This window comes from Sorex araneus, chromosome 1, assembly GCF_027595985.1.
Source record: "Sorex araneus isolate mSorAra2 chromosome 1, mSorAra2.pri, whole genome shotgun sequence".
Classification (NCBI taxonomy): Eukaryota; Metazoa; Chordata; class Mammalia; order Eulipotyphla; family Soricidae; genus Sorex; species Sorex araneus.
The window spans coordinates 230,433,356-230,445,353 of NC_073302.1; the positions used below are offsets into that span (position 1 = coordinate 230,433,356).

At 41.6% G+C, this 11,998-nt stretch overlaps 1 protein-coding gene across 2 annotated transcripts in view; it reads left to right on the plus strand.

The window, feature by feature from the left end:
• Positions 1-11,998, plus strand: part of CENPJ (centromere protein J) — a 52,119-nt gene that overhangs the window by 36,448 nt on the left and 3,673 nt on the right. For both annotated transcript variants that reach the window (XM_004604630.2, XM_055123191.1), the window contains 7 exons: positions 123-323; positions 1,869-1,947; positions 2,565-2,629; positions 2,861-2,977; positions 10,054-10,194; positions 10,271-10,355; positions 10,436-10,556. In XM_004604630.2, the coding sequence (XP_004604687.2) occupies positions 123-323; positions 1,869-1,947; positions 2,565-2,629; positions 2,861-2,977; positions 10,054-10,194; positions 10,271-10,355; positions 10,436-10,556 (809 nt within the window). The remainder of the gene's footprint in view (positions 1-122; positions 324-1,868; positions 1,948-2,564; positions 2,630-2,860; positions 2,978-10,053; positions 10,195-10,270; positions 10,356-10,435; positions 10,557-11,998) is intronic.

The following is an 11,998-nucleotide window of genomic DNA, read 5'->3' on the forward strand; positions in this document are numbered from 1 at the left end:
TTGCTGAAGTGTGGTTGACTCTGCCTTCCCTTTCTGTCTCTGTTGGGAATTAGATCATCGATCTCTTCATCTGTGACACTGCTTCCATTTAAAGATTTTTTTTTTTAAAATTTTGTCGAGAGGCTTTGAAGCAGCAAATAGCGGATTTACAGGAAGATTTGAAAAGAAAGGAAGCAAAATGGTCAAGTGCACATGGCCGTCTGAGAAGCCAGATAGAAGTGCTGGTCAGAGAGAACACAGAGCTCCGTGAGGAAATTAAAGTGATGGGAAGGTCACGGCTAGACGCTTGGAAGAGAGCCAGCGCTGCTGAGAGCAGCATGAAGGTGCATCGTGTGGGGTTGTCACCAAAGCAATTGGGCTTTGTGGTGGGGTAGGAGGTGGCAGGTTTTGTCAGCAGAATGGAGGTGTTAAATATTTGAGCAGCAAATTCATAAAGTAAAAGGGTCAGGTGGCTGCTGGGGGAATTAAATTTTATGTCATTTGTATTTTACCACAATTAAAATTTTTTTGACCATTGCTATAATAAGCAATTTTCAGTTATTTCTGTAATTATTATGAAGTAAAATTAGCCAACAGGTGAGCTCATAGTTCCAACCAAAATTGACCTTGTGAAGCTGTTGCCTGTCTAGCTGTTACCCTTTTGAATAAATTTCTTATTCTGTCTTTCATTCACCTGCACTGTGTTGGGCCAGACACTACTTTGGTTACAATAAAACAGACAAACTTCATTGTCCTCTTGGGATTTGCGTTCTAGTGCTGTAGGATTTTATAAATCAGACACATGATATGAACAGAGAAAGCAAAGAAGAAAGAGACTCATCCCCAGTATAGATTTTTTAAAATTTTTGGGTCCCATCCAGTGTTGCACAGGGGTTACTCCTGGCTCATGCACACAGGATTTAAATTACTCCTGGTGCTGCATGGGGGACCATATGGGATGCTGGGAATCAAACCCGGATCAGCCGCATGTAAGGCAAACGCCCTACCCGCTATGCTATTGCTCCAGCCCATTATTGACTTTAAAAAATTATTTTGGAGGCTGGAGAGATAGTACAGTGGTTAGGGTGCTTGCCTTGCATGCAGCTGACCCAAGTGCAATCCCAGACACCATAAATGGTCTTCCAGACCCTACCAGGATTGATCCCTAAGTACAGAGCCAGGATTAAGCCCCGAACACTGTCAATTGTGGCCCAAAATTCAATGCAACAAATTTGTTTGTCAACTTTTTAAAGAAACTGGCTAATTTTGTAGAATATCCTGTATCCTGGATTTAAACGTTTTGAAGTTTGTGATTTTTACAGATTATGACAGTGAAAAGTTGTAGTTTGCCTACTAGAAGGCATTACTGAGGAACAATGGGATAAAATTGGAGGAAGGAGAGGAAGCAGGGCAGAAAGCAGAAACTGAGGCATTATAATATCATCCCTAGTGCAGAAGGGTTTGCCACGGTTGGCATACAGAGGTGAGACTCAACTAGTTTTGGGGTAGGTGGGGAGGACAGAGAGTGACTTGGTTGGAAGTGGTGTGGGAGGGAGTAAGGGAGATACTTGTCCTCACTCTAAGGAGGACAGTGGTGAGCTGTTTAGGTTGGACTCGATGTTTAGAGCTAGGCTGAGAAAAAAGTGCTGGGGCGAGCTGAGGACTTGCTGTTGTTGACCAGCTCCTGCTTTGCTGCACAGCTGCAGGACACTCTTGTCTTCTGTTGTCTGTTATGTTCTCATTTGAAATGAATATATGCCCAAAAGGGGTGTATGTGTAAAAGGACAAACTTAGAATATAGTCTTTGTAAGCAGAGTTCTGTTAGTTTCCTTTGTTGCACTAATATGGAGACAAGCAGTAATTTTATATTTAAAATTATTTCAATATAGAATTCATCAGTTCGATTTCAAAACAACCATAGTTCTTCAGAAAACCAGGCAGAAAAATTCAAGCATTTGCCAACACAAGGTAAGAAGTTGTATATTTTTTGTAATTTTTATAAATATTTAAAAAATATAAATGGAATTTACATCCAACTTAAGAAATGAAAAGTTGAAGGGGCTGGAGGATTAGTATACAAGTTATGGCTCTTGCCTTGCTTGGGACTGACCCTAGTTCCTTCCCCTCAAGTCTGCTCTTATCGCAGGCCCTGAATAGTTTATTTTATATTGCTTGTTATAAATTCACCAAAAGTGGTCAAAAAATGTTTCCTTAGAAGAAAGTGTATGAAGGTTGTATCTCACCATAGAGCCATGAAGCCCTTGTATAGGAAGTCCTGGTTTTCTACCTAAAATACCTGTAGCTCCATTTTTTAATGTTACCTCTTTATCCAGATATTTAGCTCCCAGAAAACAGGTCAGGTATTTTTCCTTTTTTTTTTTGCTTAGGACCTAAATACTTGAATGTATATTTGAACTTACGTAGCTAAGAACTCCTACGAGTTAGTAAAGAATAATTTTGACCTTCTTAATGCTTAATGGAAGTTCATGAAGGAAATAAATTAAGGAAATGTTGGACTGTAATAATAATAATTAAAAAATTTCAAGTTAATAGTAAAACTAACTCTAATAATTCTGTTCTAACAGGCAATCCATCTCGAAGATTCAAATCTGTGCCTTCAAGTGATGTAGGCAGTTCAAATAAGGGACAAGTAAATCTCTTTATATTTTTATATATTCAAACACAGATTATTAGGCTTGAAATTGATTAGTTAACTGATTTAAGTATCTAGCCCATTGATAAGTTAATATTGTAAACGTTATTCTATATAACACAGAACCGTCATAGATTTCAATTGCTCTTATAAATAAATGGGAGATTTAGCTGCTTAGAATGCTGTTACCTGTCTTTTAATACACACAAAATTCTCTTGACTTTCTAGATTTCCTCACCCAAGGAGCCACCTGACATAGTGAACTTTACAGACTGCAGATATAAAGAGGATGATGAAAAAGGAGAAAATGAAGAAATTCAAGAAGTCAGTCATCCTGATGGAAAGGTTATAATATTTTATTTGTTTTTGTTTGTTGGTTTTTTGGGTCATATCCAGTGATGATCAGGGGTTACTCCTGGCAGTGCTGGGGAGACCATATGGGATGCCGGGGATTGAACCCTGGTCAGCTGCGTGCAAGGCAAACGTCCTAACCGCTGTACTATCGCTTCGGCCCCGGTTATAATATTTTGAAAAAATGGAATGCTATAAAAAAATTAACCCGGGTTAAAATTGAGTTAAAACATTGAGATGATTCAAATAGTTGACGTTTTGGACAGTCCATGAAGCTTATGAACCTTAAATGGGGGCCAGGAAGATAGCTCAAAGGGCTGGAGAATTTGCTTTGTTTGAGGGCGTCCACCAGACATAGTAAAAAAAAAAAAAAGGACCTACTTGCAGAATAATCCATGAAGTTTCTTAGGACATGACCGTGGGTGCGGGGAAGGAAGAATATAATTGCTTTTTTTTTAAAGAAAAAATATTCGGGGCTGGAGCGATAGCACAGCAGGTAGGGTGTTTGCCTTGCATGTGGCTTACCCGGGTTCAATTCCCAGCATACCATATGGTTCTCCGAGCACCGCCAGGAGTAATTTCTGAGTGCAGAGCCAGAAATAACCCCTATGCATTGCTGGGTGTGACCCAAAAAGCAAAAAAGAAAAAAATTGTTTTTATGAAGTTGTTCACAGAAATTCATTACACTTAATATTCAAACACCAATCCCACCACCATTGTACCTTTCCACCACATTTCAAATATTTCCACCCACTCCAAATCCCAAACCATGCCCCACAAAGCAGAATCAAAGCAATTTTGTATTGCTTGTTATGTATAATATGCTAAAAATGGTCCAATAAAGTTTCCTTAGAGGAAATTGTGTGAAGATTATAATATTTCATCCTGGAGCCATTAAGCCCTTGTATAAGAGATTAGTAACATATTTGTAAATCCCATCAAATGTTGTTTCCTACTCTTGGTACATCAGTGGTGTAGAGTATGAGAGGTTGCTACAGGAATTTTAAAATTTAGAGTACGATTATACAGTAGATTCACTCAAGGGTAAGACCGTTAGATTATATTATGCCAGGGGCAGTTTGTGGGTGTGACTGCCAAGCTACTGGTAACCTTGGGAGGTGGGAGGAGGAGCCTATTCCTGCTCTGAGTGAGCTTGGAGATTTCAGTCAGGGTCCCGCATACCTGGGTTATTCTGCAGATTCACTCGTGGGTGAGGCTCATCTGAGCCTGTGGAGAGTGACCGTGAGCATGGTGGTGATTGAGTTCTGGAGACTTTCCACTGCTGGCACTTTGTTTGGTCAGGGAGGGAAACTCACTCACCACCCCCCCTCGGAATGCAATCACTTTTTTAAACTTTGTTGTTCCTCCAATCCTAGTTCAAAACATCTTTGTAATCCTTGATACTTTTTTAAAAGCCTTAGTTCTAGGCCTGAAATACCTGCAGATTTTTTTCTTTCTTTTTTTTATTTTTTAAAAATTAAAAAAATTATTTATTTTTTTTATTGAATCACCGTGTAAAAAGTTAGAAAGCTTTCAGGTTTAAGTCTCAGTCATACAATGATCAAACACCCATCCCTTCACCAGTGCATGTTCCACCACCAAAGACTCCAGTATACCTCCCATCCCACCCCCACCTCTGGCCTGTGTGGCTGATGATTTTTATTTTACTTTCTCTTTACTTTGATTACGTTCAATATTTCAACAGAAAACGCACTATTATTGTTTAGAATTTTCCCCTAGCAATCAGGCTTGCTGAAAAGGCATTGTTTGATAATTTGTTTTCCATTGCTGAGAATGAAGAGTATATGAGGTCTTTTAGATTTCTGGTATTTTAGTAATTAAGTCCAGAAAAATTTCTGCCAGAAGTCGCATCATTGCAAGCTCGTACTTCTGTTTAGTGGGCTTTATAAGATGGTGGTTGCCACGCTGCCAGCAAAAGGAAAGGCCGAGAGAGAAAAACCTTTCCCCTCCCGGGGTGACATGGGGCCGTAACTTAGTTCATAGTCTAGAGGCATTTCTGCAAGAAGCCGCTGGGTGCTGAAAGTAGTGGGCCTCCGGGATCATAGGTGTTCAGGAATGGTGGAGCCGTTCGTGTGCGGCTGCTCGGGGTCACATCTGGGTGGAGAGTGGTGCCGGTAATGGCCCCCATCTTGAGATCTCCTGCACATCCCGTCACTGCCTCTTTCATTTTTTTATTTTAAAAGTTGTTCACAATAATTTATTACATTCAGTAATCCGACACCAATCCCACCACCATTATTTCTAATAGTTGGAGCCACCACCTAAGCCTGCCCCAATAACAGACCTAAATAATTTATTTTATATTGCTTGTTATAAATAATCCGCCAAAAATGATCAAAAAGTTTCCTTAGAAGAAAATGTGTGAAGATTGTTGTATCTCAGCCTGGAGCCAGATTTACTAACATGCTGTTACAGGTTGATTCTTGTGTGCTAACAAATATAGCACTGTAGCACTGTTGTCCCGTTGTTCATCAATTTGCTCAAACTGGCACCAGTAACATCTCCATTGTGAGATTTGTTGCTGCTGTTTTTGGCATACATAATATGCCACAGGTAGCTTGCCAGGCTCTGCTGTGCAGGTGGGATACTCTCGGTAGCTTGCCTTGCTCTCTGAGAGGGACAGAGGAATCGAAACTGGGTCGGCCTTCTGGAAGGCAAACATATATATTTCACATATATATATATATATATATACATATATGTATATATGTATATATATCTAAAATCAAGATCAGTTGCCTTCTACTTTATACCTCATCCAATGCGATGTACTATTTTTGGTATATCAGTGATGTAGAGTATGAGGTGTCGCAAATGCCAACAGCTCACATTAGGAATTCTAAAATTTTATAGAGCTGGAGATAAATACAACTGGATAGTGACTTTGGGTCTAGAGGTATCTCTGCAGCTTGTTGATCTCTCCCAAGATTTGTGTGTCTCTGGATCATGGATATTACTGAACTTATATGGTGCCAGGCAGTTCGTAGGTATGACTGTCAGGCTCCCAGAAGAGCAGGAAGATGAGTTCTGGAGGTTTTCAGCTGTTGGGGCTCTGTTGGGGTGGGTGAGTCCCACTACTTTTCTCTTTGTCTCCAGCCTGCACAGTTTTATTCTTGGGCATAGAAATGATGATGAGGCTGCAGAGATGCCTCCGGACTTTAAGTCAAGCCGACTTCACCGGGGTGCCTCAGACAGGAGCAGGCGTCATCCCTCCACCTGCCCCTGAAGAGCCCTGGCTGTTGCCAACTTCCAGAACCCAATGAGAAGTGCAGGTACGTGGGTTCAGTGACGGCAAACTTCAGGCCTCAAGGGACAGGGAATGGGCTGGTCCCTCTCATCCCTTCCCCACCCCCCATGGGACCTTGGAGGTCAGGCCAATGAACTGCTTCTGACTACTATTTAAGCTCCTTAATGGCCATGATCCAGAGACACACAAAGGAATCTCCGAACCGAGCAGCTCGCTGTAGAGGTTTCTCCAGACCCTAATTATTTAAAATCTTAGAATTCCAGGAGCATGTGGCCATAAGACTATTCTAATAAGCAATACAAAATAAATTACCTAACATCGGCCTTTTTGACAGGTTTGAGTGGTGCCGGGAAAATTCAAAATAATAGTGGTGGGAAGTTGTAATGGTGGTGGGACTAGTGTCAAAATAGTGAATTTAGGGACTGGAACGATATAGCACAGCGGGTAGGGCATTTGCCTTGCATACAGCTGATCCAGGTTTGATCCCCGGCATCCCATATGGTCCCCGAGCACTGCCAGGGGTAATTCTTGAGTGAAGAGCCAGGAGTAACCCCTGAGCATCGCTGGGTGTGACCCAAAAAGCAAAAGCAAAAAAAAAAATAGTGAATGTAATCAATTACTATGAACAACTTTATGAAAATAAATTTAAGAAAAAAGGAAAAGATGATGAACAGGAAAACTGTTGGTTAGTTTTGCCATTGGAAAAAAGAAAAGATGGAGAAGGAAGGGTCATAAATAGGTTTCTGTGGGGCTGGAGCGATAGCGCAGCCAGTAGCGTGTTTGCCTTGTATGCGGCCAACCTGGGTTTGATTCCCAGCATCCCATATGGTCCCCTGAGCACCAGCAGGAATAATTCCTGAGTGCATGAGCCAGGAGTAACTCCTGTGCAATGCCGGGTGTGACCCAAAAAGCAAACAAACAAACAAACCAAAAAAAAAAAAACCAACCAAAAAAACCCAGGATTTCTGTGAGTTCAAAATATGGGTGCATGATGCATGCGTTCTGTGACCATGAACCGCCTCCCCATCCTGGCCAGCTGACAAAAACAGATGAATGAAGGAGGGAACGGGGTCTCCAGGCTAATTAGTAATCAGTCACCGTTTATTCCAGTCTTACTGCACCACTATTCTAGTCTCACAGCATTAGTAATGGAGAAATCAATGAAGGGTTGGTGGTAGCAATTCCACATAGGTGTGGTTGCACAATGCACAGGTGTCAGCTCTTCAGGAGTAGCTTTTCTGGGACAGAATCTCATCTTGATAGGAGACCTGCCCAAGGGTGAAATAACATCTAAGGGCATATTTCCCCTTTCCTTAGTCTATATCCATTTAAACAGTCATCTTAAATTTACTTTTTAGTAATATTTCTAGTTATTTTGTATGGACACAGTAAGAGGTAAGTTAAACTTAAAGGGTGACTCTTCCTGGAGACATCTTGCCATCTATCCCAGACCACAGTCCTCAGGCTAGGTTAGTCTTTCCTAACCCCAGCAGGGTCTGTATCCAGTTACTTCCTTTTGGGTTTGTCTATGACCGTGCTCTTAACTTACATGTTTCATAGTGCTTGGCCTGTCCCTTTTCTTTTTCCTTTTTTTAGGATTTTATTATTGAATTTCTGTAATATCTTTACAGAGCTGTTCATGATTAGGTTTCAGTCACCCATCTCTCCCCAGTGTATATTTCTTTCCACTAGTGTCCAGGTTCCCTCCCACCACCTCTCAACTGCCCCTGCTGCCTTCCCCCCCCACAGCCTGCCTCTATGACAGGCATTTTTCTTCTCCTCTCTCTTTCTTTCTCTCTCTCCCTCCCTCCCTCTTCCTCCTCTCTCCTCTCTCCTTCTCTCCCTCTTCTTCTCTTTCCCTCTCCCTCTCTTTTGGGACATTGTGGTTTGCAGTACAGATACTGAAAGGTTATGAAAAGTTATCTGGTATATCCCTTTACCAACTTTTAACACTCAGTTCTTGTTCAACATGATAATTTCCAGCTATTACCATTATTCCGGTCCTTTCTCTGTCTTATCTACCCTTGCCATAGACATACTTTTGGTTGATTCCCTGTTTTCCCTGGCCGTGATATGTCTTCTACCATATATATTTTTTATATACTGCAAATGAATGCAGTCATTCTATATCTGTCCCTCTCTGGACCTGTCCCTTTTCGATGCCTGGGTAGCTTACAGCTTGCCCTAGGTCTGTACAAGTTCCTCACCATGACCCTTCTTTTGAGGTGTTAGGAACTAAGGGCAACTGAGGCTTAAGTTGAATAAATATGGCAGATGCCCAGGAGTAAATATATTTGGAGTCAACTCCCAAGTTCCAGAAGCATAACATTGTCTTCCTGTGTCTATACAAAAAAGACATTCCTCTAAAGTAAACTATGCAAAGGACATAAAGGAAAGAGTAAAGTGATATTTCATTTGCATATACAAAATCCAGAATCCTCAGAAGAATCTGACTTTACAAGTCACATTCTTGTAGTGATTAACAAGATAGGGGAAGCAAAGGACAAAGGAGAAGTTAAAGATAAACACAGAGGAATGGGAGTGCCTCGTGGGCACTGTGATGGGTGTTACTCAGTAAATCTAAGCTCCCTGCAGTGGGGGAGAAAGGACAAACTAATGTTATACAACTGATTTCTTAGCAGTTTAAACCTGAAGACAAATAAGGGATTTTTTTCCTCAGGTTTAAAAAAAACTACTTTCTCAAATGTTCCATATGTTCCCTTTACATTGAACTTACAGATCCAAAGATTTCTATTAGCATTGAGGAGTGAGGGTAACAAATTGTTCATGAGGAAAAGTTTTTCTTAGAAGATTTCTAGCTAATAAAAACGGAATGAGAAAATCCTCAGTTTCCAACTTTTGGTGGAGTCAAGGGTCTAACAGTCATCAGTACTACTGAAGCTTTAGATTGATAGTGTGGCAGATCTGACTTGACAACCTGAGGTTACAAGGAAAGTGAGAAGGTATTTCTGAATGTGCTGCCTCTAAAAAGCTCGGTACCACTTAAGTTACTGTTAGAACTGTGCACTTGATTTGAATCATGCTTCATTATCTAACTTTGTCTTTAATAAAGGATAATATAACGGAATATGAGAATGTCAGGTAACACACCATAAAGGAAAAGCAATAAGTCAATTCAGAATGTGGGAAATTTTACCTCTTCAGTGGCCAGGTTCCTTCTGTTGTTGGTAAACAGGGTATTTAAAAAGAGTATTTAAAGTTGGTGTTTTCTCTTAGAATTATGTCAACCAAGTATGTGTGCATTTTGTTTTGTCCCTGATTCAGATAAACTATAAAGGTTTTTCTGTGTGAATTAAGATTGTGATACTATGAAGGAATTTCAGTTATGGGTGATAATGGTCTGATAAGAATACTTTCATTATTATTATGTTACCTGTTGTCTACAGGTAAGGTGAAGCCTGAAGTTTGCGTAAATAAAACAGCACTATAACCTCTTTGCCCCCTGGAAAAATGTTTGGGTCCAGTGAGACCTTGCATGCTGCTGGTCTAGGTTCCAGCACCCCGTGGTCCCCCCCACACCTAGGAGGACCCGGCTGTCCCCAGCACTGTAACCTTGGGCCCATGCATTGACACTCGGGAAGCAGTTCTCCTGATCACTGTTTGGGAGGCCTCCACCAAAAAAGGTGGTTTGTGGGGAAGCAGTGACAGAGCAGTGGTAAAAGTGGATAAGTTTGTTAATAAGTTTAGTTTTGGAGAGAACAGAAATTTCAAAGCAGGCAATTAGGGTAAGTATTAAAGATTTTTTTTGTGATGTGGATCTATAAGCTCTTCATTTTTGCAGATTGAAAAGGTTTATAAGAACGGGTGCCAGGTCATACTATTCCCAAATGGAACCAGGAAAGAAGTGAGCGCAGACGGGAAGACAGTTACCATCACTTTCTTCAATGGTGATGTGAAGCAGGTCATGCCAGACGAGAGAGTGGTAGGTGTCTGGGGGCTCTTTTGCTTCCTTCCAGTGTCAGATCTCTGGAGACAGGCAGACTGCATTGTCTTTACAGATCTACTACTATGCAACTGCTCAGACCACGCACACTACCTACCCAGGGGGGCTGGAAGTCCTCCATTTCTCAAGTGGACAAACCGGTAAGAACTTGTTTTGCCCTCTTAGTATGCCCTGCCTTTAAACATAAAATACTTATAGAAACCTTGTCTTTAAAAAACAGAAAAGCATTTTCCAGATGGGAGGAAAGAAATCACATTTCCTGACCAGACTATCAAAAATTTATTTGCTGATGGACAAGAGGAGAGCATTTTCCCAGATGGTACAATTGTTCGAGTACAACGGTATGAAACCTGTTAAATCTGTTTCTAGATTTTCCCATTTGTATGGTTCCGTTGTTAGATGGCCTGTGTGAAGAGGAGAGAGGCAGTGCCTGGGAATCCAGAACTGATGAGTCTGTACCGAGACCTGCATGGTACAGACCTCATGTCTCACCATCCGCAAGAGGCCATTGTCAACCGCACTTGGATTCCACTGGTCCTCTTGGGGCGGGAAATGATCCCTCACCCGAGTTCTCGAGGACCTGTGGAAACAAGGCTGGAGTAAGGAATTGCTCTTTGCAGTAAAGTCAGTCCTAAATTCTACCCAGTTCTTCCATCACTTTCCCTTACAGTAAGAGTTTTCAGGAGGAGATGACCAGTGAAGTAAATAGTGTGATTTAGAGATTATGAGGAAGGAAAGAATAAGCATTCAAAGGGGAGCGAGGAGAATAGTATAGATTCGGGCCCACCCCTCAGAATGGGGAGGTGCCCTACTTTTGCAGTTGGGTTTTTTTTTTTCTTTTTGGGTCACACCCAGCGATGCACAGGGGTCACTCCTGGCTCATGCACTCAGGAATCACCCCTGGCGGTGCTCAGGGGACCATATGGGATGCTGGGATTCGAACCTGGGTTGGCCGCGTGCAAGGCAAACGGCCTACCCGCTGTGCTATCGCTCCAGCCCTGCAGTTGGTTTTTTTAATTTTAAATTCATCGTGAGATACAGTAACAAAAATTTCAAGTTTGAACTTACATCACATGGTCATCCAACACCCATCCCTTCAGTGCAAATTTTCCACCACCAAAATCCCCAATTCCCTCCGCCCCCCCATTTTATACCTTCCCCTGCTTGTGTGGCATATAATTTGCAAGATATTCTTTCTCTACTTTAGTTACCTTCGATATTTCGAGGCCAGTCCTACCTCCCCTCATATCTGCTGAAAATACAATTGTTAGACAATGTGTTTTGTATTGCTTGTTATGGATATAATAATATGTCGCGCTTTACTGTACAGGTCAATTGTTTCTAAGAGTTTCTTACTAGAGCTTTTAGGCTTCTCTAGGTATAGTATCATATCGTCTGCGAATAGTGAGAGCTTGATTTCTTCCTTTCCGATCTGAATCCCCTTAATATCTTTTACTTGCCTGATGGCTATTGCTAATACTTCCAGTACTACATTAAAGAGAAATGGTGATATGACTCCTTACTGGGTAATTTGACTGTTGGGTGGGACTAAGCCTACTGCAGGAGTACTGTGGAGAGAATGTGCAGGGGGAAAACTAGGAATGCGTCTAGGAGGGGCTGGAGTGATAGGACAGTGAGGAGGGCATTTGTCTTGCATGCAACACACCTGGGTTTGATGCCCACCATCCTGTATGGTCCCCTGAGTATGACAGAAGTGATTCCTGAGTGCAGAGCCAGCAGTAATTCCTGAGCATTGCCTGATGTGTGGCCCAAAAAACAAAGG